This window comes from Ranitomeya imitator, chromosome 2 (assembly GCF_032444005.1).
Source record: "Ranitomeya imitator isolate aRanImi1 chromosome 2, aRanImi1.pri, whole genome shotgun sequence".
Classification (NCBI taxonomy): domain Eukaryota; kingdom Metazoa; phylum Chordata; class Amphibia; order Anura; family Dendrobatidae; genus Ranitomeya; species Ranitomeya imitator.
The window spans coordinates 667,495,634-667,519,884 of record NC_091283.1 but is presented as its reverse complement, the minus strand read 5'-3'; the positions used below and the strand labels follow the sequence as shown (position 1 = coordinate 667,519,884).

The 24,251-nt window shown below is 44.7% G+C and overlaps 1 protein-coding gene across 1 annotated transcript in view; it reads left to right on the top strand.

Moving 5' to 3' along the window:
- The window catches only part of CHUK (component of inhibitor of nuclear factor kappa B kinase complex), a 204,029-nt gene that overhangs the window by 178,516 nt on the left and 1,262 nt on the right, over positions 1 to 24,251 (top strand). Inside the window, exons 16-20 of the mRNA XM_069753015.1 lie at positions 3,877 to 3,926; positions 4,008 to 4,104; positions 5,611 to 5,758; positions 18,104 to 18,225; positions 22,366 to 22,465. Coding sequence (XP_069609116.1) covers positions 3,877 to 3,926; positions 4,008 to 4,104; positions 5,611 to 5,758; positions 18,104 to 18,225; positions 22,366 to 22,465 — 517 coding nt within the window. The remainder of the gene's footprint in view (positions 1 to 3,876; positions 3,927 to 4,007; positions 4,105 to 5,610; positions 5,759 to 18,103; positions 18,226 to 22,365; positions 22,466 to 24,251) is intronic.

The following is a 24,251-nucleotide window of genomic DNA, read 5'->3' as shown; positions in this document are numbered from 1 at the left end:
GAAATGGATACAGCAAAGTGAGGCCCGACTTTCTTAACAGATCGAGGATAGAAAAGGTAACTTTGCGGTCTACAAAAAACCCTAAAGAAAACCATGCAAAGGGGGCAAAAAGACCCTCCGTACCGAACTAACGGCACGGAGGTACACCCTTTTGCGTCCCAGAGCTTCCAGCAACAAAATAGACAAGCTGGACAGAAAAAATAGCAAACAAATAGCAAAGAAGAACTTAGCTATGCAGAGCAGCAGGCCACAGGAATGATCCAGGGAAAAGCAAGTCCAACACTGGAACATTGACAGGAAGCCAGGATCAAAGCATTAGGTGGAGTTAAGTAGAGAAGCACCTAACGACCTCACCAGATCACCTGAGGGAGGAAACTCAGAAGCCGCAGTACCACTTCCCTCCACCAACAGAAGCTCACAGAGAGAACCAGCCGAAGTACCACTTGTGACCACAGGAGGGAGCTCTGCCACAGAATTCACAACACATAGTCTCCAATAGGCACCATAGTCCCCAATAGGCAGCATAGGTCTCCAATAGGCACCATAGTCCCCAATAGGCACCATAGTCCCCAATAGGCAGGTAAATGTCCCCAATAGGCAGCATAGGTCCCCAATAGGCAGCATAGTCCTCAATAGGAAGGTAAATGTCCCCAATAGGCAGCATAGTCCCCAATAGGCAGGTAAATGTCCCCAATAGGCAGTATAGGTCCCCAATAGGCAGGTAAATGTCCCCAATAGGCAAGTAAATGTCCCCAGTAGGCAGCATAGGTTCCCAATAGGCAGCATAGGTCCACAATAGGCAGGTAAATGTCCCCAATAGGCAGCATAGGTCCCAAATAGGCAGCATAGGTCCACAATAGGCAGGTAAATGTCCCCAATAGGCAGCATAGGTCCCAAATAGGCAGCATAGGTCCCCAATAGGCAGCATAGGTCCCCAGTAGGCAGCATAGTCCCCAATAGGCAGCATAGGTCTCCAATAGGCACCATAGTCCCCAATAGGCACCATAGTCCCCAATAGGCACCATAGTCCCCAATAGGCAGGTAAATGTCCCCAATAGGCAGCATAGGTCCCCAATAGGCAGCATAGTCCTCAATAGGAAGGTAAATGTCCCCAATAGGCAGTATAGGTCCCCAATAGGCAGCATAGGTCTCCAATAGTGTCACGCACGCGCCCAGACTGGTTGGCGCGGGCATACAGGGGTGTGGCCCTACTGGACCACAGACCAAACTTCCCTGGAAGGGGCGTAACTAAGTAGTTTCCTAGGTGTTCGCTGGAGCCTCTGATGGTGAGTTCAGACTTGTGCAATAGGAAGCTACCAGGTGCCACTCCAGGGTGATGTCTGGCTGTGGCTGCTGATCCCACTAAGGAACGGAGCGGGCACGGCTGGCACTCTGGCTGACAGGTGGGCACGACTGGGACACAGGCAGGCAGACGGGTACAACAGAGACACTGGCGGGCAGGCGGACACGGCTGGCTCTCTGGTAGGCAGGCGGGTACGGCTGGAACATAGGAAGGACCGGTCTGCAGGCAGGTATGAGAAACAGGTTGGAACCTGTTCAGACAGGAGGACCAAGTAACAAGTAGAAGGAGGAACTAAGAGAAGAGAAGGAGAAGGCAGAGCCAAGGGCGGAGCCGCAAGAGGCGGAGCCAAGAGCGGAGATGCTGGAGGCGGAGCCAAGAGCGGAGATGCTAGAGGCGGAGCCAAGAGCGGAGATGCTGGAGGCGGAGCCAAGAGCGGAGACGCTGGAGGCGGAGCCAAGAGCGGAGACGCTGGAGGCGGAGCCAAGAACGGAGACGCTGGAGGCAGAGCCAAGAGCAGAGACGGAGCCAAGTGCAGAAACACAGGAGGCGGAGCCAGATAGTACCGCAAAGAACGGAGCCAGATAGAACCGCAAAGAGCGGAGCCACAGAGCAAAGCCAGAGAGTGCGAAGCAAGGTCTGAGTGCAGAACCACAAGAGTGCGGAGTGTAAGCAGACAGAAAACACAAGGAAAGAAAGCAGGGAAGGAAGCCACAGACAAGGAGAGCGAGAAAAGACAAAGTACAGACAAGGCAATAGAACAAGACACAGGGACAAAGACACAGGGACCAGGATATTCTGCCTCCTGGAGGGCAGACTACAAGATCAAGGCAATAGCACAGAGAAAAGCCTCCAGAGAGGGAGTAACTCAGAGCAAGGCCAGGCAAACTCAGCAGCTAAACACTAACTGAGCTAACACATTGCACAGGCCCAGACCACGGTGGAGCTGCACTATATACAGGAGGCCTCTTGGTAATTGGTCAGAAACTGATTAGACAGATGCACCTGATTCCTATAAGAACCAGAGAGTTCAGGCGCCGGCCCCCTATACACATAGCCATGAGGCATGCAGAGAGCAGAGACACAGAACATGGAGCTGGCATTAAAGAGAAAGCACATCATGGCCTGGAGCAGTGGGTAAGATTGTGTGAGAGATGTGAGGCCATGCTGTGATGCCAGCAGAGTTGTTACAAATAGGCAGGTAAATGTCTCCAATAGGCAGGTAAATGTCCCCAATAGGCAAGTAAATGTCCCCAGTAGGCAGCATAGGTCCCCAATAGGCAGCATAGGTCCCAAATAGGCAGCATAGGTCTCCAATAGGCGGGTAAATGTCCCCAATAGGTAACCTAGTCCCCAATAGGCCAGTAAATGTCCCCAATAGGCAGCATAGGTCCCCAATAGGCAGGTAAATGTCCCCAATAGGCAACATAGTGTCCAATAGGCCGGTAAATGTCCCCAATAGGCAAGTAAATGTCACCAACAGGCAGCATAGGTCCCCCCCAATAGGCATCATAGGTCCCCAATAGGCATCATAGGTCCCCAATTGGCATGATCGACCGGACCCGGTGTTTAAAAAAAAAAAAATTAAAAAATACCAGTACCCACCTATGTCACCCGCTGCTCTGAAGAGGTGCCCACTCGACTCCGTCTTCTTCCTTCAAAGGTGTAGTGACGTCATCAGGCCACGCAGGAGGCGTAATGACAATCACGTGGTCTGTGCTGCATACGGAGGGCCGCGCATCGCCTTTCCTCGCCGCCTCGTCGTTTTGCCCACGATTACAGGACCCACTGGCATTGAACTGTAGTGAAGTTCAATGTTGGTCGGGCCCAGGGGCCAGCGGGATAAATGTCATAGAATCATAGAATGGTAGAGTTGGAAGGGACCTCCTGGGTCATCTGGTCCAACCCCCTGCTCAAAGCAGGATTCACTAAATCATCCCAGACAGATGTCTGTCCAGCCTCTGTTTGAAAACTTCTATGGAAGGAGAACTCGCCACCTCTCGTGGCATGTCCTCAGCGGACCGCATGTGGCCCGCGGGCCGTAGTTTGAGGACCCCTGCTCTAGAGCATAATTAATGTAAAATTAATATAATACTTATACTCGCCTCATGTCTGCTGCGCCTACATCATGTCGTTCCCCAGAGTGATGTTCACTCTAGGCTGGTTCTTACTGCCGCAAGCAGGCCAGAAGTCATGGTCTGGTGCCTACTATAGGCTGGACTTGTGAGCATGAGTAGTTTTCAGAGCAGGTGCTGTAATCTCCGGCCTACAGTGAAAACCAGAGCAGGGGAGAACTGGACAGCGGGCAGGGGACAGTTGGGGCAGCTGTTATAGTTTCTGGGTTTTTGGCTTTTTTTTCCTTTTTTTTTTTTTTTTTTTAACCTACAGTTAGCCTTCTACTGTTCCGCAAGATTACTGCCACGAGTGGCTGCCATTTTGCTGAATTTATGTGGAACAAATTATAAAAAATTAGTGTTGTCCAGCCACCAGGTTTTTGTAAAAAAAAATTTTAAATAGAATTTCCTAAGGTAGGAGAACTTTATCACAAATGTAATCTTTCCTTTCGCTTTATTCAGGGAACAGAAGGCTATCGAATTATACAAGCAATTAAAGCCACGGGCTCCAGGTACACTACCTCTCTGTGTGATGTCTACACATCAGATTAAGAGTTAGCACGAATATTAATCTTTTTTTTTTTTTCTTGCAGATAATGCCTACAGTGATAGTACAGAGATGGTTAAAACAATTGTACTCACTGTGCAAGGCCAGGATAAGGTTCTAAAGGAGCTTTTTGGACATTTAAGGTACTTAGATGAGGTGGCAAAAGATAAAGTGCCATTGTGAGTGTTAGAATGATGTAATATACTGTAGATTTCCTACCTCAAGAGGAGCTGGATGGATTCAGAAGTGATGAAATTGCTGTACAATTATGCTATAAAGTTGAATCATAAAAGGAAAATATGAGACTTCTATAAAATCTATTTACTAGCAGTAGTTTTATATGACCACTACACGGTTTCATCTTGAAAAAGCCTCCAGCACTTAGTAAATGTATACAATGTATTACGGTATTTTATTTTCTGTCCTTGGGGGACACAGGCACATTGGGTATGGAGCCTAACACTAAGCAAAAGGTTTGAATTCTACCGGGCTATGACCCTCCTTCAAGCCCTGCAAAAATTCTTTGTGTAGGTCGGTGTGTGTATGTGGTAGACATTCTTGCTTTTCTGCAGGAAAATGCGATTTTATGGGGTTTTTTCACACATGCCGGCGAGTCTTTGCTACTGCGTAATGACTCCCCATGCCTGCGCAAAAGTTCAATGCAGACACTGCCTATGGGAGAGCGGACAGGGTTGGCCTGTCTGCAAGCGTGCATAGCGCATGCATGTGATTACAGTGCCAGACAGGTCAGTGTGATGCCGATGGGAGGTGGGTGCCATTATAATGAAGACAGGAGGCAGTGCTTGCTTCCAGGCACCGCCCGCCCCGGAGCCTGGAAGAAATCATTTGCATATAACATTATAAATGAATTTCTCAAGATCTACACCTCAACTATGAGGCATACAGGTAAGAGGTGAAAGTTTCCCTTTAACTAGAGGGTTGCAGAACTTTTTATCTCACTTTTTTATTAATATTTAAGACCTACAGATTGCTGATTCTTAAGTGTGTAATGTAACCGTACGAATTGTGCGCGCAAAGTAAGTCTTGATGCGGGCACTGGTGTCATGACGTAATCTTTCATGGCACGCACTCAGCATTCAGTAGTGAAAGCTGTGTGTGCATGCTTACAGAGCAGGAAGATATTAAAATGCTGGTGGCCATGAAAACACAGCTGCCAGCCCAAGCCATAAATGGCCCACGGGCCTGAGGTTCCCCACCCTTTCTTTAGGACATACCAAGTCGCTTCTGTCCTCCAGTTACATACTGTTTTTTTTTCTTATTTTTTTTTCTCACTCACTATTAATTTCTTTTCACATTGAATTAATTAGCAGAAATGTTTCCCACACATGTTTCGGTAGTTATCTTTAACCAGGTCTGGATTGTTTTGGTTTTTTTTGTTGATTTTTTTTTTTATCCCTTCAGAAAGCGGTCACTTCTGTCCCCGCTCATCCTTCTGCCTGAGTACATGCTGGTTTAGCTCAGTGCTTACAGTAGTGATATAACCTGATAAGAGCACACACTTTTTGGGGCTTAGGTTTAGACTCCTGTACCAAAGGTGCCACTGAACCCAATAAGAAATTGGTTTTCCAAAGAGAATGCAAACCTTTTTAATTGTAGTCTGATCCATATGTTATTTGTTGTTTCTCTAGCCGGCTTCTTGGCTGTAAACAGAAAATTATTGATTTACTACCTCAAATTGAGATGACTGTGAATAATATAAAAGAAGCTGACAATTCGCTGATGCAGATGCAGGCCAAAAGGCAGCGAGAGATCTGGCACCTTCTGAAAATAGCTTGTGTAAGTATTCTAAAATTTTGTGCTCACTAGGTGTTTGGGGATTTTTTTGCTTTTTTTTTTCCACATTGATGAGGAACCTGTATGACTACTATCCAAGTCTGATGAAGCATACTCTGATTGTGGTATTTTTTATGTAAATGCAATATCTATTAATATTAATAGATCTATTAATAATCTATTAATAAGGTTAATGCACCATTTTAATATGGCCATGTGCATGAATCCTGTAGATAAAAAAAAATGTGCAGGTTCCAATGGAAAAAATTATAGTATAAAATGTACAATATGAAAAAAAATCCAAAATAAAAAGTTTGTCAAAGTCCTTGCATATCCACAGGATATGCCTTTAAGGTATAGTAGATGTGATTTGACCAATGGGACCTGCTTTTAGTTTAAGAACAGAGTATTGATTTATTTTTCTAATTCTGACCCTACTCCACTGACTACAGCTGGTGTCAAGGCTCGGTTCTCAAGATGGATGCAGGTCCCCTTGGAGGTACCCACATGTACTACACATGGAAGTCATATCCTGTGCTTATACCATAAATCTTAAAGAAGTGAATACTCCTTAAAATTGCGCAATTTAAAGCAAACATAATGCCATGATGCATTGCAAAAAAAGTGATACACTGATGTTTCAAAACTCCTTACTGCCATGTTGTTTATGTAGAAGGGTTAAACTCCTTAATTTGGGGGGGGGGGGCGTGGTGATGTAGTGGAGTAGAGAGGACGCGTCTGGGCAGAGCTCCCATAATCCTGACCTAAATCCTGCTGCCATATCACCCAAGAGGACCTACCCGGGCATTGCTGTTACCCTGGGCACCTGGAGATTTCCGGCTTCTGAGGAGGTGCGAAGTCGGACGGGATTCGGGGAAGCCTGTGTGGAGGACAGCGTCTGCAGGAGGCGGCGGCCATCTTCTTTGCCGCGCACTTCAGTGGTGGAGGACACGGAGTGAGGACATCCGTCTCAGGAGGACCTTGCTGGACAGTGTGTGGAACTCCCAGAGGTACGCGAGGGAGATTGCACGCTGTGAGCCCTGAGAGATGGGCCCCGTGCTCCCCTCCTCATTAATAGCATAGAATGCCGGCCAGCCCCAGCATCTGTATTAAGGCTACGTTCACATTTGCGTTGCGTCGGGCGCAGGTTCAGCGACGCATGCGTCCCTATATTTAACATGGGGGCGCATGGACATGCGTTGTCTTGCGTTTTGTGACGCATGCGTCATTTTTGGCACAAGCGTCAGGGCGCAGAGGACGCAGCAAGTTGCATTTTGTTTGCGTCCAAAATAATAATAATAATAATCTTTATTTTTATATAGCGCTAACATATTCCGCAGCGCTTTACAGTTTTGCACACATTATCATCACTGTCCCCGATGGGGCTCACAATATAAATTCCCTATCAGTATGTCTTTGGAATGTGGGAGGAAACCGGAGTACCCGGAGGAAACCCACGCAAACACGGAGAGAACATACAAACTCTTTGCAGATGTTGTCCTTGGTGGGGTTTGAACCCAGGACTCCAGCGCTGCAAGGCTGCTGTGCTAACCACTGCGCCACCGTGCTGCCCAAATCAAGCCAAAAATAAACGCATGCGTCACAAAACAATGCGTTGTGCCTTGCGTCGCCGACGCAACGCCCAACAACGCAAATGTGAACGTAGCCTAACGCTAGTGCCTTTCCCTCTGCTCCCGCTACCCAAACAGAGGCTGCAGGACCTGGTTGTAGATGACGAGGAAAAAGCTAACATATTAAACACCTTCTTCTCCACGGTATTCACGGTGGAAAATGAAATGCTAGGTGAAATCCCAAGAAACAATGAAAACCCTATATTAAGGGTCACCAATCTAACCCAAGAAGAGGTGCGAAACCGGCTAAATAAGATTAAAATAGATAAATCTCAGGGTCCGGATGGCATACACCCACGAGTACTAAGAGAACTAAGTAATGTAATAGATAAACCATTATTTCTTATTTTTAGTGACTCTATAGCGACAGGGTCTGTTCCGCAGGACTGGCGCATAGCAAATGTGGTGCCAATATTCAAAAAGGGCTCTAAAAGTGAACCTGGAAATTATAGGCCAGTAAGTCTAACCTCTATTGTTGGTAAAATATTTGAAGGGTTTCTGAGGGATGTTATTCTGGATTATCTCAATGAGAATAACTGTTTAACTCCATATCAGCATGGGTTTATGAGAAATCGCTCCTGTCAAACCAATCTAATCAGTTTTTATGAAGAGGTAAGCTATAGACTGGACCACGGTGAGTCATTGGACGTGGTATATCTCGATTTTTCCAAAGCGTTTGATACCGTGCCGCACAAGAGGTTGGTACACAAAATGAGAATGCTTGGTCTGGGGGAAAATGTGTGTAAATGGGTTAGTAACTGGCTTAGTGATAGAAAGCAGAGGGTGGTTATAAATGGTATAGTCTCTAACTGGGTCGCTGTGACCAGTGGGGTACCGCAGGGGTCAGTATTGGGACCTGTTCTCTTCAACATATTCATTAATGATCTGGTAGAAGGTTTACACAGTAAAATATCGATATTTGCAGATGATACAAAACTATGTAAAGCAGTTAATACAAGAGAAGATAGTATTCTGCTACAGATGGATCTGGATAAGTTGGAAACTTGGGCTGAAAGGTGGCAGATGAGGTTTAACAATGATAAATGTAAGGTTATACACATGGGAAGAGGGAATCAATATCACCATTACACACTGAACGGGAAACCACTGGGTAAATCTGACAGGGAGAAGGACTTGGGGATCCTAGTTAATGATAAACTTACCTGGAGCAGCCAGTGCCAGGCAGCAGCTGCCAAGGCAAACAGGATCATGGGGTGCATTAAAAGAGGTCTGGATACACATGATGAGAGCATTATACTGCCTCTGTACAAATCCCTAGTTAGACCGCACATGGAGTACTGTGTCCAGTTTTGGGCACCGGTGCTCAGGAAGGATATAATGGAACTAGAGAGAGTACAAAGGAGGGCAACAAAATTAATAAAGGGGATGGGAGAACTACAATACCCAGATAGATTAGCGAAATTAGGATTATTTAGTCTAGAAAAAAGACGACTGAGGGGCGATCTAATAACCATGTATAAGTATATAAGGGGACAATACAAATATCTCGCTGAGGATCTGTTTATACCAAGGAAGGTGACGGGCACAAGGGGGCATTCTTTGCGTCTGGAGGAGAGAAGGTTTTTCCACCAACATAGAAGAGGATTCTTTACTGTTAGGGCAGTGAGAATCTGGAATTGCTTGCCTGAGGAGGTGGTGATGGCGAACTCAGTCGAGGGGTTCAAGAGAGGCCTGGATGTCTTCCTGGAGCAGAACAATATTGTATCATACAATTATTAGGTTCTGTAGAAGGACGTAGATCTGGGTATTTATTATGATGGAATATAGGCTGAACTGGATGGACAAATGTCTTTTTTCGGCCTTACTAACTATGTTACTATGTTACTATGTTACCTGCAGCAATTAGCTGGTGGTCTGATATAGTGGTTACCACGCTGGGGTCCGTTATAAGATTTTTATTACACTTCTATGCTGCTTTGTGTGTGGCAGAGACTGCAGTCATCATGATAAACCACAAATAAGAAGGTGTGCCTGTCAGACTATATGCTGAGCCCTCTTTACTCTCAGTTTTACTTCCCTGGCCCTCCCCCTCTCTAAAGCCATAATTGCAAGTGTGGCAGCCAACTACTAACTCTGCGATAGATTATCTTTTCAAGAAGTCTGCAAGCTGTACAGCTACTTGCAAAGGAACTGTTTATACTGTTACTTTCTAGTGAACCAGGCAGGTAAGACCTGCACCCCATTAACCCCTTCATGACCCAGCCTACTTTGACCTTAATGACCTGGCCGTTTTTTGCAATTCTGACCAGTGTCCCTTTATGAGGTAATAACTCAGGAACGCTTCAATGGATCCTAGCGGTTCTGAGATTTTTTTCGTGACATATTGGGCTTCATGTTAGTGGTAATAAATTCTGCGTTTATTTGTGATAAAAACAGAAATTTGGCGAAAATTTAGAAAATTTCGCAATTTTCACTTTTTAAATTTTTATTCTGTTAAACCAGAGAGTTATGTGACACACAATAGTTAATAAATTACATTTCCCACATGTCTACTTTACATCAGTACAATTTTGGAAACAAAATTTTTTTTTGCTAGGAAGTTATAAGGGTTAAAATTTGACCAGCGATTTCTCATTTTTACAACGAAATTTACAAAACCATTTTTTTTAGGGACCACCTCACATTTGAAGTCAGTTTGAGGGGTCTATATGGCTGAAAATACCCAAAAGTGACACCATTCTAAAAACTGTACCCCTCAAGGTGCTCAAAACCACATTCAAGAAGTTTATTAACCCTTCAGGTGCTTCACAGCAGCAGAAGCAACATGGAGGGAAAAAATGAACATTTAACTTTTTAGTCACAAAAATGATCTTTTAGCAACAATTTTTTTATTTTCCCAATGGTAAAAATGGCACCCCATTTGGCTTTTTAAATGGAAAATTAGCTCCAATCATTAGCGGACACCATGTCGCGTTTGGAGAGCAACTGTGTGCCTAAACATGGGAGCTCCCCCACAAGTGACCCCATTTTGGAAACTAGACCCCCAAAGGAACTTATCTAGATGTGTGGTGAGCACTTTGAACCCCCAAGTGCTTCAAAGAAGTTTATAACGCAGAGCCATGAAAATAAAAAATAATTTTTATTTTCTCAAAAATTATTTTTTAGCCCGCAATTTTTTATTTTCCCAAGTGTAACAGGAGAAATTTGACCCCAAAAGTTGTTGTCCAGTTTCTCCTGAGTACGCTGATACACCATATGTGGGGGTAAACCACTGTTTGGGCACATGCCGGGGCTCGGAAGTGAAGTAGTGACGTTTTGAAATGGAGACTTTAATGGAGTGCTCTGCGGGCGTCACGTTGCTTTTGCAGAGCGCCTGATGTGGCTAAACAGTAGAAACCCCCCACAAGTGACCCCATTTTGGAAACTAGACCCCCAATGGAACTTATCTAGATGTGTGGTGAGCACTTTGAACCCCCAAGTTCTTCACAGAAGTTTATAACGCAGAGCCGTGAAAATAATAAATACGTTTTCTTTCCTCAAAAATAGTTTTTAGCCCAGTTTTAGCCGTCGGGGCTCGGAAGGGAGAGAGCACCATTTGACTTTTTCAACGCAAGATTGGCTGGAATCAATGGTGGCGCCATGTCGCGTTTGGAGACCCCCTGATGTGCCTAAACAGTGGAAACCCCTCAATTCTAACTTCAACACTAACCCCAACACACCTCTAACCCTTATCCCAACCCTAACCCCAACACACCCCTAACCCTAGTCTTAACCCTAATTTCAACCCTAACTCTAATTCCAAACCTAACCCTAAGGCTATGTACCCATGTTGCGGATTTGTGTGGGGATTTTTCCACACCGTTTTTGAAAAATCTGCAGGTAAAACGCACTACACTTTACCTGCGGATTTAGCGTGGATTTCCAGTGGGTTTTTTTTTTTCACCTGCCGATTCCTATTATGAAGCAGGTGTAAAACGCTGCGGAATCCACACAAAGAATTGACATGCTGCGGAAAATACAACGCAGCGTTTCCGCGCTGTACTTTCCGCACCATGGGCACAGCGGATTTGATTTTCCATATGTTTACGTGGTACTGTAAACGTGATGGAAAACTGCTACGAATCCGCAGCCAAATCCGCACCGTGTGAAGATAGCCTAATTCTAACCCTAAGCCTAATTCTAACCCTGTCCCTAAGTGCAACCCTAATCCTAACGGAAAAACAAAAATAAATATATTTTCTATATTTATTATTTTCCCTACCTATGGGGAGGATAAAGGGGGGTGGGGGTTTATTTACTATTTTTTTAGAACCTATCACAGCGATCAAAGTGTACAGGGAATGAATCTGCCGGCCAGATCTTTTCCAAGATGGCGGCGCCCATGCGAGAAGACCGAGGACACCGGGAGGGACACCGGGACTAGGTAAGTATGGGGGGGTGCGATCGGACAGCGGGGGTGGCGGAGGGGAGGATGGGGGAGTGGAGAGGATGGCGCTGAGGACATAACGGAGGGGTAGGGAACACTGACGCAGATCGCCGCCGTCAGTCGGTGGGGGGGCCAGATCGGGGTCTCCAGCCATGGCCGATGCTATTGCAGCATCGGCCATGGCTGGATTGTAATATTTCACCAATTTTCATAGGTGAAATATTAGATTGCTCTGATTGGCTGTTTCACTTTCAACAGCCAATCAGAGCAATCGTAGCCACGGGGGGCGAAGCCACCCACCAGGGCTAAAGTACCACTCCCCCTGTCCCTGCAGATCGGGTGAAATTGGAGTTAACCCTTTCACCCGGCCTGCAGGGACGCGATCATTCTGTGACACAGCATATGCGTCACAGGTCGGATTGACACCGACTTTCATGACGCATACGCTGTGTCACAGGTCAGGAAAGCGTTAAAGTGCTATTGTGGCTGGAAACAAAGGGTAAGAAGTCTACTTAAGCTATCATAATTTTAAAATCTTAACCATGCACCGTTCAAGAACCTCGGGTGCGGCAGAAAAGTTAAAAAAGTATGTACGATCTGACCCTCCTGATAACTCACAGCCACACAGACACAGTCCATCAGGGGTTAAGACCGCAGGCCAGCGGAAAAACCATACTTCTAATAGTGAGGAGGGTGAGGATCAAGAAGATTTAACTTTGAAACAGGCATCTGAACAGTTAATGCAAGCTACACTGCTCAAAAAAATAAAGGGAACTCTCATAACACATCCTAGATCTGAATGAGTGAAATATTCTCATTGAATACTTTGTTCTGTACAAAGTTGAATGTGCTGACAACAAAATCACACAAAAATCATCAATGTAAATCAAATTTATTAACCAATGGAGGTCTGGATTTGGAATCACACTCAAAATCAAAGTGGAAAATCCAGTTACAGGTTGATCCATCTTCAATGGAAATGCCTCAAGACAGGGAAATGGTGCTCACTAGTGTGTGTGTGGCCTCCATGTGCCTGTATGACCTCCCTACAATGTATGGGCATGCCCCTGATGAGGCGGCAGATGGTCTCCTGAGGGATCTCCTCCCAGATCTGGACTAAAGCATCCGCCAACTCCTAGACAGTCTGTGGTGCAACATGACGGTGGATGGTGCGAGACATTTTGTCCCAGATGTGTTCAATCGGATTCAGGTCTGGGGAACTGGCGGGCCAGTCCATAGCTTCAATGCCTTCATCTTGCAGGAACTGCTGACACTCCAGCCACATGAGGTCTGGCATTGTCCTACATTAGGAGGAGCCCAGTGCCAACCGCACCAGCATATGGTCTCACAAGGGGTCTGAGGATCTCATCTCGGTACCTAATGGCAGTCAGGCTACCTCTGGCGAGCACAAGAAGGGCTGTGCGGCCCTCCAAAGAAATGCCACCCCACACCATTACTGACCCACTGCCAAACTGGTCATGCTGAGGGATGTTGCAGGCAGCAGATCGCTCTCCACGGCATCTCCAGACTCTGTCACGTCTGTCACATGTGCTCAGTGTGAACCTGCTTTCATCTGTGAAGAGCACAGGGCGCCAGTGGTGAATTTGCCAATCCTGGTGTTCTGTGACAAATGCAAAGCGTCATACATGGTGTTGGGCTGTGAGCACAACCCCCATTTGTGGACATCGAGCACTCAGACCATCCTCATGCAGTGCTCCTCCTGGTCCTCCTTGCACAAAGGCTGAGGTAGCGGTCCTGCTGCTGGGTTGTTGCCCTCCTTTGGCCCCCTCCACATCTCCTGGTGTACTGGCCTGTCTCCTGGTAGTTCCTCCAGCCTCTGGACACTACGTTGACACCCAGAAAATCTTCTTGCCACAGCTCGCATTGATGTACCATCCTGGATAAGCTGCACTACCTGAGCCACTTGTGTGGGTTGTAGAGTCCACCTCATGCTACCACGAGTTTGAAAGCATAACCAACATTCAAAAGTGACTAAAACATCAGCCAGAAAGCATTGGTACTGAGATGTGGTCTGTGGTCCCCACCGGCAGAACCACTCGTTTGAGTGTCTTGATAATTGCCAATAATTTCCATCTGTTGTCTATTCCATTTGCACAACAGCATGTGAAATTGATTGTCAAACAGTGTTGCTTCCTAAGTGGACAGTTTGATTTCACAGAAGTTTGATTGACTTGGAGTTATATTCTTTTGCTTGTGTTCCCTTTATTTTTTTTTTGAGCAGTGCATATCTCTCACTAGGACATCCCTGACTGGGAAAATAGAAGAGCTGCATTCTGAAGTGGGGTGTCTCCGACACGATATGCAGTCCATGGGTGGTCGAATTGCGGAAGTTGAATCAAGGGTGTCTCACCTGGAAGATAATTTTGTACCTATGGAGACTATACTGACAAAAGTGGCTGCCTCCACATATGCTTGGAAGTAGAAACGATAAGACTTCTTCCTGTACCACTGCTTGAAGAAGTTGTCTTCCAGAAACTGGCAATAGGTCTGGGAGTTGAGAATCACTCCATCCTCAACTCGAAAAGGTCCCACAAGTTCATCTTTGATGATACCAGTACCCACCTCCACCTTGCTGGCGTCTGAGTTGGAGTGGAGTCTCTGCCCTTTACTGATGCAACCTCTGGCCCATCCATCTGGACCATCAAGAGTCACTCTCATTTCATCAGTCCATTGAAAAGTCAGTCTTAAGATATTTCTTAGCCCAGTCTTGACGTTTTATCTTATGTTTCTTGTTCAAAGGTGGTCGTTTTTCCTTCAGCCTTCCTTACCTTGGCCATGTCCCTGAGTATTGCACACCTTGTGCTTTTTGTTACTCCAGTAACTTTGCAGCTCTGAAATATGGCAAAACTGGTGGCAAATGGCATCTTGGCAGCTTAACGTTTGATTTTCCTGAGTTCATGGGCAGTTATGTGCCTTTTTTGCCCAACACGCTACTTGCGACCCTGTTGGATATTTGCCATGAAACGCTTGATTGTTCGGTGATCATGCTTCAATAGTTTGGCAATTTCAAGACAGCTGCATCCTTCTGCAAGACATCTCACAATTTTCGACTTTTCAGAGCCCGTCAAATCTCTCTTCTGACCCATTTTGCCAAAGGAAAGGAAGTTGCATAATAATTAAGCACACCTTATATAGGGTTTTGATATCATTAGACAACACCCCTCCTCATTACAGAGATGCAAACCCCTGATTTACTTAATTGGTAGTTGGCTCTCAAGCCTGAACAGCTTGGAGTAGGACAATATGTATAAAAAGTATCATGTGATCAAAATACAACTTGCCTATTAATTCAGCACACAGTGTAATATTCCGAGACCCCAGTTCTTTCATTATCTACAACTTAGATCTGCAATCCAATCACATTTACATAATGTAAATATAGCGCAAATAATATAATCTTTCCCACTAATACGGATCCTTAAATCGCAGGGACTCCGTGGTCTTATCTCCGCTTTATACACATACATGTTTTAGGTTATTACACTTGGGGCTATTTAGTTTGGAAAAACGAAGTCTAAGGGGTGATCTTATTTTAATGTATAAATATGAGGGGACAGTACAAAGACCTTTCTGATGATCTTTTTAATCATAGACCTGAGACAGGGACAAGGGGGCATCTACGTCTGGAGGAAAGAAGGTAAAAGCATAATAACAGACCCAGGTTCTTTACTGTAAGAGCAGTGAGACTATGGAACTCTCTGCCGTATGATGTTGTAATGAGTGATTCATTACTTAAATTTAAGAGGGGACTGGATACCTTTCTGGAAAAGTATAATGTTACAGGGTATATATACTAGATTCCTTGATAGGGCGTTGATCCAGGGAACTAGTCTGATTGCTGTATGTGGAGTCAGGAAGGAATTTTTTTTCCCCAAAGTGGAGCTTACTATTTGCCACAAGCGTTTTTTTGCCTTCCTCTGGATCAACATGTTAGGGCATGTTAGGTTATGCTATGGGTTGAATTAGATGGACTTAGTCTTCCTTCAACCTTAATAACTATGTTCCTATGTTATCCGTGGGCACCGACTACTTCATTGTCAGTAAGAGGAAAAAGGAGACTCCTGGTTCCTGATCTTCAAGATGAGGACTGGGAGACAATCCTTGTATGCCCAACTAAGATATTATATGGAGATTGTTCTTGGCAGTAAGGTAGTTTGTGTTCTATTTTGAAGATCGGATAGGTACTTTAGAAGTACTGTAATATTTCTGTATGACCAAGTATATGCATTGGAATTTGTATTATCGAAAACTCATTATATACACTTACTGTTTTCCATAACCATTATGATGAGTGCGTATATGCTGATCTGGTCATATACAAAATGTGTATGTTTTCCTTTCTTTAATTTTGTTGTTTAATAAATGAATTTAAAAAAACGCTTTAATTTGTATGGCCGTGGTGGTGATTCTTAAATACTGTCACAATTCAAATCTCCAGTCTGCCATCTGTCCCTACACTGATTTAACCTACTTTTACTTCCATTTAGTAACATTAACACATTGTAAATGTAGTGGTCAACACCTGAAGGGAGGGGAAGAGACTGAAGACCCCAGAGAAGTGTAGAAGAAAACATAAATGATTTCTCATCACGTACTAGGCATGCAGAGGTGTGGGGTGCTTGTTACGTGTACAATCATCGATGAAGTGTGTATCTTAGGCTGGTTTCACACGTCCTGATATTTCCGTTACCGGAAGAAACTGTACCGGAGCTATCTGTCCATGTGTGTTCTACGTGTGCCACCCATGTGCCGCATCAGTACTACACGAACATCTGCCAAGGAAGAAGCGCTACAGTATGCGCTGTTTCCCGGTGGCTGGTGGTGAAGCCAGCTGTCATCATTATCCCCCGCTCTGCCAGCGAGCAGAGGAGAATGATGAGCGTTAATTTAAAGTCCGAAAGACAGAAGGTGGTGGCTTTTGGGATTGTTACCCCCATCATCCGACACCTGCTGCCGCTAATAACAGTGACAGCACATGCGGGTGATTGGGGTATTCCACAGCCGCCGGCTGCGATCGTTCGGAAATTAATGAATGAAAAACCCAAAGTGCATTCCCCCTTATTTTATTGAGCCAACCAGACAAAACTTAGAGCTGGGGGCTGCAACCCACAGCTGTCAGCTTCTGCAAGGTTGGTTATCAAAGAATAGAGGGGTCCCCATGCTGTTTTTTTTAGTTATTTAAATAAATAATTTAAAAAGATGCCGTGGGGTTCCCCCCATTTTTGATAACCAGCCTTGCTAAAGCTTGCAGCTGTGGGCTATATTAATTTAGAACATTAAAGAAGTCTGTTTAATTTTTTGAAATAAAGGATTTTATTCTGGCCGTGTCTTTATTTAACATTACAACTATAGGATTAGTAATGGATAGGTGTCTTATAGACGCCTCTCCATTACTAAGTCGTGGGCTTGATGTTACCTTTCAGGTGACATCAACCCCACAAATTACCCCACTTTTGCCACTGCTACAGGGCAAGTGGGAAGAGCCGAGCAAAGCCCCAGAAAAGGCACATCTAATAGATGTGCGTTTTCTGGACAGCTGTGGGCTGCTGTTTTTAGGCTGGGGGCCTATGTCAATGGCCCCTTACCAGCCTGAGAATAGCAGCCCTCAGCTGGGAGCTTTAGCAAGGCTAGTTGTCAAAAATGGGAGACCGCACGCGGTTTTTTAAAATTATTTAAATAATTTTAAAAAACTGTGGGAACCCTTCTTTTTTTGATAACCAACCTTGCAGAAACTGACAGCTGGGGGTTGCAGGCCCCAGCTGTGACTTTTGTCTGGTTGGTTGAATAAAATAGGAGAGAACCAACGTCGGGTTTTTCATTCATTTATTTCCGAACGATCGCAGCCAGAGGCTGTGGAATACCCCAATCATCAGCACCTACTTGTCGGATGATTGGGTAACAGTCCCAAAAGCCACCACCTGCTGTCGTTCAGACTTTATTATAACTCTCATTATTCTCTTCTGCTTGCTGGCAGAGCAGGGGAGAATGACGACAGCCGGCTTCACCACCAGTGGCTGGGGAACAGCGCTAACTGTATCGCTTCTTCCCCAATGCTCTCCGTGTGCACGTGTGCGGGACGTTTTGCAGTTTGCGCTGTCTGCATAAGACAGACATGTCAGCATGTTTTGCTCATGAACACACGGTCCGTGGAAACACACTGACATGTGCACAGACACATTCATTTGAATGGGTCTACATATGTATGTGTCTCCTTTATGTTTGAAAACTGTCACCACACGTACCAGAGACATGGACGTGTGAAAGGGGCCTTAAGTGTAGAAATAACAACCTTCTTTCTTCTCATTTTAGACTCAGAGTTCTGCACGCTCTCTAGGATCTTCCAGCTTAGAAACGAATCGTACATCAGGGTGGCCAGACCCCAATTCTCCACAGGCTCTTTCATCCATGCTGATTCCAAAAGACAAGAACAAGTATGATGCACTATAATTAAAGGGGTATTCCCATCTTCAAGATCCTATCCCAATATGTAGTAGGTGTAATAATATTAATATTAGCAGATACCTTCAATTAGAAATGTAGTGTAGTTTTTCTGATTTCCTTTTTCTCTTTCCTCTATATTCAGGCATTGCAGGACCTTAGATATCCATGGTTACTACCACTGATATGGTGACAGCTACAGAACTTGCTAGTGGTCGTAACCTTTTATAACTAAGGTCCTGCAATGACTGCGCATGAGGAAAGGGACGTAGAGAATCAGAAAAACTATACTATATTTCTGATTGGAGGTTTACTAATATTATTATTACATCTACTACATATTTGAATACGATCTTAGAGATGGGAATACGCCTTTAAAGTATTATCTATAATTTTTTGGAAGTGGGGCACATTTATCCTTACAGTATAGTTAATCTGTCACCACATTTGATTTATCTAAGCAATTAATATGGGCATACAGGCCTGGTTACTGAGAAATCATCTTTTATTACTTTGTGTAAATTATCTCTTCCAGGCTCTGGGGAGGATGGTTCCTGGAAGAGAACTCTGCCTCAAGAACTTGTTTTGCATGAAGGGGGAGTTACCAGTGAGACAACGAGACAAGTAACCAGCACAGAACAGGAGAAATGAAATTGGTCTTCTTGCAAACACATCTTTTTGTTTCTCTAAGCAATGTTGTATTGCAACAATATTTCAACCCTGTTTTCCTGTGTGCTGGAAGCTGAAGCTGATAGGAACCTGCAGATGTGTCAGTAATAATCACACAGCTCTGCAGTGAGATCAGGAGAGAGTACAGAACAGCCATCACACGTCACACTGATAACCATTACACATCACACTGGGTAACACTGGCAACCATTACACATCAGACTGGTAACTCCCCCTTGTATTTAAAACAAGTTCTGGAGGCAGAGTTATCCTCCAGGCACCCTCCGTCCCAGAGCCTGGAAGAGATGATAAAAGATGATTTCTCAGCAACAAGGCATCTGATGTGAGGCCTACAGGTATCCCTCTTCTTAGCGTTCTATAACCTGTATGCCCATATTAATAGTTTACATAGGTCAAATGTGGTGACAGAGATTCCCTTTAAGACCTAATATAAAAAAAATAAGCAAATACCCTGCTGTAAATAAATGAATTGCAACATTGCATGAAAATAATGTAGTGTACTTAAAGGGGCATTTCCATTTCAAAGATCCTATTTCAATATGTACTAGATGTAATGTTAATAATAATTCCCTCCAATTAGATATTCGGTATACCGTATTTTTCGGACTATAAGACACACTTTTTTCCTCCAAAAATGTGGAGGAAAATGGGGGTTGCATCTTTTATAATCCAGATTTCCCTAATCTGGCTGTGGTGGGGGAGCTGCATAGCAGCGGGTCACAGGAGGCAGGAGCCAGCTGCTGCAGATAACTCCTGTGCCTGCTGCTAAAGAGAAATTAATATTCACTTCATTCTGCACCCATGTGCTTGCAAAGGAGTGAATATTAATTTCTCTTTAATAGCGAGCATAGTGTTAGCCCCAACAGCCGGTTTCTTGCAGCTGCTCGGCATTCCAGTGTGCCGGCTACTGGCAATGACTATTCACTGCATTCCACTCCCATAGGCGTGGAATGCAATGAATACTCCTTCCCTTTAGTAGCAGCACACGTGAAAGCCCAACAGCTGCAGGAACACAGCGGCTGACAATATCCTCGCTAAAAAACAGTGAATACTCACTGCGCTCCACGCACAGTTCCGGCGTGGAGAACAGTGAGTATTCCGGCAGCTGTCCTCGGCAGCTTGTAAGCAGTGCATTACGTCACTGCCATGCACTGCTTACAAGCATAAAGCAGCTCATGGCACCGAAGCAGGACGCTGCAAGGGAGTGCAGGCAAGGTAAGAATTTTTTTTATTTATTTATTTTTTTCATTTCTGTCTGGGGTCATGCATACCAGGATGGGGAAAGAGGCCATGCATACCAGGATAAGGATGGGGCCATGCATACCAGGATAAGGATGGGGCCTTGCATACCCGGATAAGAATGGGGCCATGCCATACATACCAGGATAAGGATGGGGCCATGCATACCAGGATAAGGAATGAGCCATGCATACCAGGATAAGGATGGGGCCATGCATACCAGGATGGGGATGGGAGCCCTGCATGCCAGGATAGAGACAAGGGAGCCATGCATACCAGGATGGGGGGTATTAAGTATAGAATTGACCACATTTTTTGCTTCAAATTTTTTTTACTAATTTCCTCTAATACCAAGGTGCGTCTTATAATCAAAACAATACGGTAGTTTTCTTTTAGTTGTATTGCTTACCCCATGTGCAATGTATAGCAGTCACTCGGGTAACCATGGTTACGGACACTATGGCTTTCCTGGCTGCGTTTCAGCAGTAAGTAAGGAGTTTATCATTATCACTGGCGGGGTTCTCGGTAGTGTGCAGTGTAGCGGCCCACCTGGCCACCACACTCCTGAACTTTAGAAGGTCTGTAGCACATGCATAACGAATTTATCATTATCAATGACCGGGTCCTCGGGAGTGCACATAATTAGAGCCTGCGCAGTAGCTCCCTGCCCTGACACTACACTCCTGCACTGCACATGCGCACTGACTGCATAGACAACCTCATATAGAACTTACGGACAGGACAGCCAGTGTTAATAGAACCTGGCCATTGATAAAACGCAGTGCAGGATTGAGGTGTCTGGTCAGGGAGCTACTGCACATACTCTTAAAGGGAACCTGTCACCTCAAGTTGGCGGGATATGTAAATCCCTTTTTTCCAGTCCGATGGGTGGCGTATCGTCTTCATTTCTCCACCCCATCCGTCCATGTTGTCCACAATATGTTCTTGAATTAGAGTACTTGTCCTCCATAGTTCGCGCGTGTGCAATGCAATCTTCGCTCGCACACGCGCAGTATGCTTTGCCCATCTGCGGACAAAGCCGAAAAGCATTACTGCGCATGCGCCCGCGCACTGTGTCCCAGAACACAGCAAAATACTTCCGGGAGTAATGCGGTTTGGCTTTGCTCGCAGTTGGGCAAAGCTTACTTCGCGTGCGCGAGCGAAGATTGCATTGCGCACGCGTGAACTATGGAGGACAAGTACTCTAATTCACGAACATATTGCGGACAACAGGGACGGGTGGGGTGGAGAAATGAAGATGAAACACCGCCCATCGGACCGGAAAAAAGGGATTTACATATCCCGCCAATTTGAGGTGACTGGTTCCCTTTAACTATGTGCGCTATCAAGAATCCAACCAGTGATAATAATTGTTACAGAACCCCCAGCACCAAGAATATGTTATTATGTATAATAGGTTCCATGTGAAATGCATCAGTCCACAGGCTGCATCCCTGGGCAGAGGGGACAAGATATTCTCCTTCTGACCTCCCCCACCTTTGTAATTCCCACAGTAAATACCAACAGGCTCCGGCCCCCTGCGGCTATTGTAATGTATGTCTGGCCTGTTTTTTCTATTGGCCTGCCCTGTGTATCTGTGTTATATATTCTGTCCTGTGAATAAAGTGTGTTTTTTTAGACTGGAAATACCGTGGGGTAAGCAATACAAGTGAAAAAGAAACTAAACAGAATATCTAATTAGTGATAATTAGTAATATTATTAATATTATACCTAAAACATATTGAAATAGGATCTTTGAGATAGGAATACCCCTGTAACATAATTTATATAAAAATAAACATAAAAGCCATCCCACCACATCAAGGTGACCCTATTGGGGACGGTCCTAATCTCTAATATGCAAACCTTACCATATGTCAAATGACATAATGTGAATAAGGGCTGAGGAGGACTGAGACTCGGCTAATGGACACCCAACCATGGGGAACTATATGAATGTAATGTCCAGCTCGCATAAAAGGGATGCCACACCCTTATTTACACAGATCACAAAAACTGAAACAGCCTAAAGACATTAACTGGATTAACTATAGTCTAAAAATGTTCCAGATTTATCAAGATGGTTATGGTGTTTGATAACTCTGGCATACTGTAAGATTGTCTAGCCTAAGTTCACACCAGTTTTTAGTTGCTTGGCTGTAATAAATAAATTACTGAATTATAACTTTCTGTTTATTTTTAGAGAGCCCTTTAAACGTGCCATAGATGAAAACCTGTTTTATCAGAAGCAGCTCAGCACCTTGATAATGGAGAGCACAATGGAACAAGAAAAAAGCTTAGTTGTAAGTGTGTGTAAATATATAAGTATTATATATACATATATAATAGTGCTTGAAAGTTGTGAATCCTTAAGGATATTCCATATTTCGGTAGAAATCTGACCTAAAAACAAATCAAATAAGTTAGTCAAAAATATTGGATTGTGTCATATTTTAAATGCGAAAAATTATCCAATATCAGATGTCTGAGTTGTAAAAGTGAGTGATCTCATTGTGCAGCAGTTTGGATCTAAACGTTTCCGGTAACTGTTGATTAGTTCTGTACTTCACTTTTCTGGAATCTTATCCTCCCTACAATACTGCTTCATTTCTGTTAAGTTGGTGTTCTTCTCACATAAGCTGCTGCTTCAGGCCCTTCCACAACATATCTGTAGGGTTAAGGTGAACCTGACGTGACCAATCCATAAGAAACATGTATCTGACACTGGCTGCATGATTTCTACCATGTATGTTTGACTCTGAAACACTGCAATGGAAATAAAAGGGGAGTAGAGAAGAAGATTTTGCGAGGATCGGAGGTTACGTGCAGATAACCACCGGGAGACTAGGTCACAGATGTATGGAGGAGATAGGTTGTGGATAGCTTTGTATGCCAAAGATTGGATTTTGACTACTGAGTCTCTGAGCAATGGGAAATCAGTGAAGGGATTGACAGAGAGGAGAGGCCGGGGAATAGCAGGGAGATTGTTGGATTAGTCTGGCAGCAGAGTTTAGAATAGATTGGAGAGGTGGGAGAGTGTTAGAGGGGAGGCAAAGCAGGAGGTTGTAGTAACTGAATTGCAGAGACATGACCAGAACTTCGTTCCTGCCCGCCACATTTCTTCTGTTCCCGCCGCCCACACATTTTCAGTCTAAACTGCCACATTTTGTTACTGCTGAAATAAGACGTCATCTGGCAGAGGGGATGGATATGAGATGAGCACCACCCCCTGATAGTTATTCAATAGAATGAATGTGGTGGTGGGGACTGAAGATCTGTGATTGTGCGGATTGAAGATGTGGATGGCTGAGACAGAAGTGTGTAGGCAGTGAATGAAGCGGTGACTTCCCTCTTCCTCTATCGCCATGATTGATTTTGAATGGCGAGACAGAGGCTGTGGCAAGTGACTGCAATGCTGCCCCTTGATGACGCCGCGCTGTGTCAGGGGGTCGTAGAAGCTGCGGGAAAGTGAATGCAGCCCCAACCTCCTAACGACATTTGAGACTCCAGAAACTAAACATTACGTGGAAAAAAATGTACACATATAGAGAATGGTGAGGAATTTTACAATAAAGCAAATTACAAACGTGATTAAAGCTTAAAGATGGAGAGATATTTATACATGGCATGATAGGAAGGTATCGGACAACCTCTTTACAGTGAACCTGTCAGCAGTTTTGGCCGTTATAAGATACGGCCATCGCCTTTCAGGGCTTATACACACCTTCTATTAAGCTATAGATAAGCCCCCTATCCGACCTGTAAGAGAAGAAAATAACTTTTATAATAAACACCTACAGGGCATTCGGGTCCAATGGGCGTCGCTGGTCTTTGTACGGCGCCTCCCATCTTTATGCGATGTCACCCTCCTGCTTGCTTCCTTTGGATGACATGACCCCTGCATCATCCACACAGTCTCCACGGCATCACGCTCCTGCACAGGTGTACTTCTCGGCCCTGTTGCTGTGCGGGGGCTCTTTGACCTTTTAGAGCACCCAAGCACTGCAGTACTTTGCTCTGCCCTCAACAGATAAGTACTTCCTCCGCAGGAGCTCAATGCCAGGGAGCCTGTGCGGATGATGCAGGGAC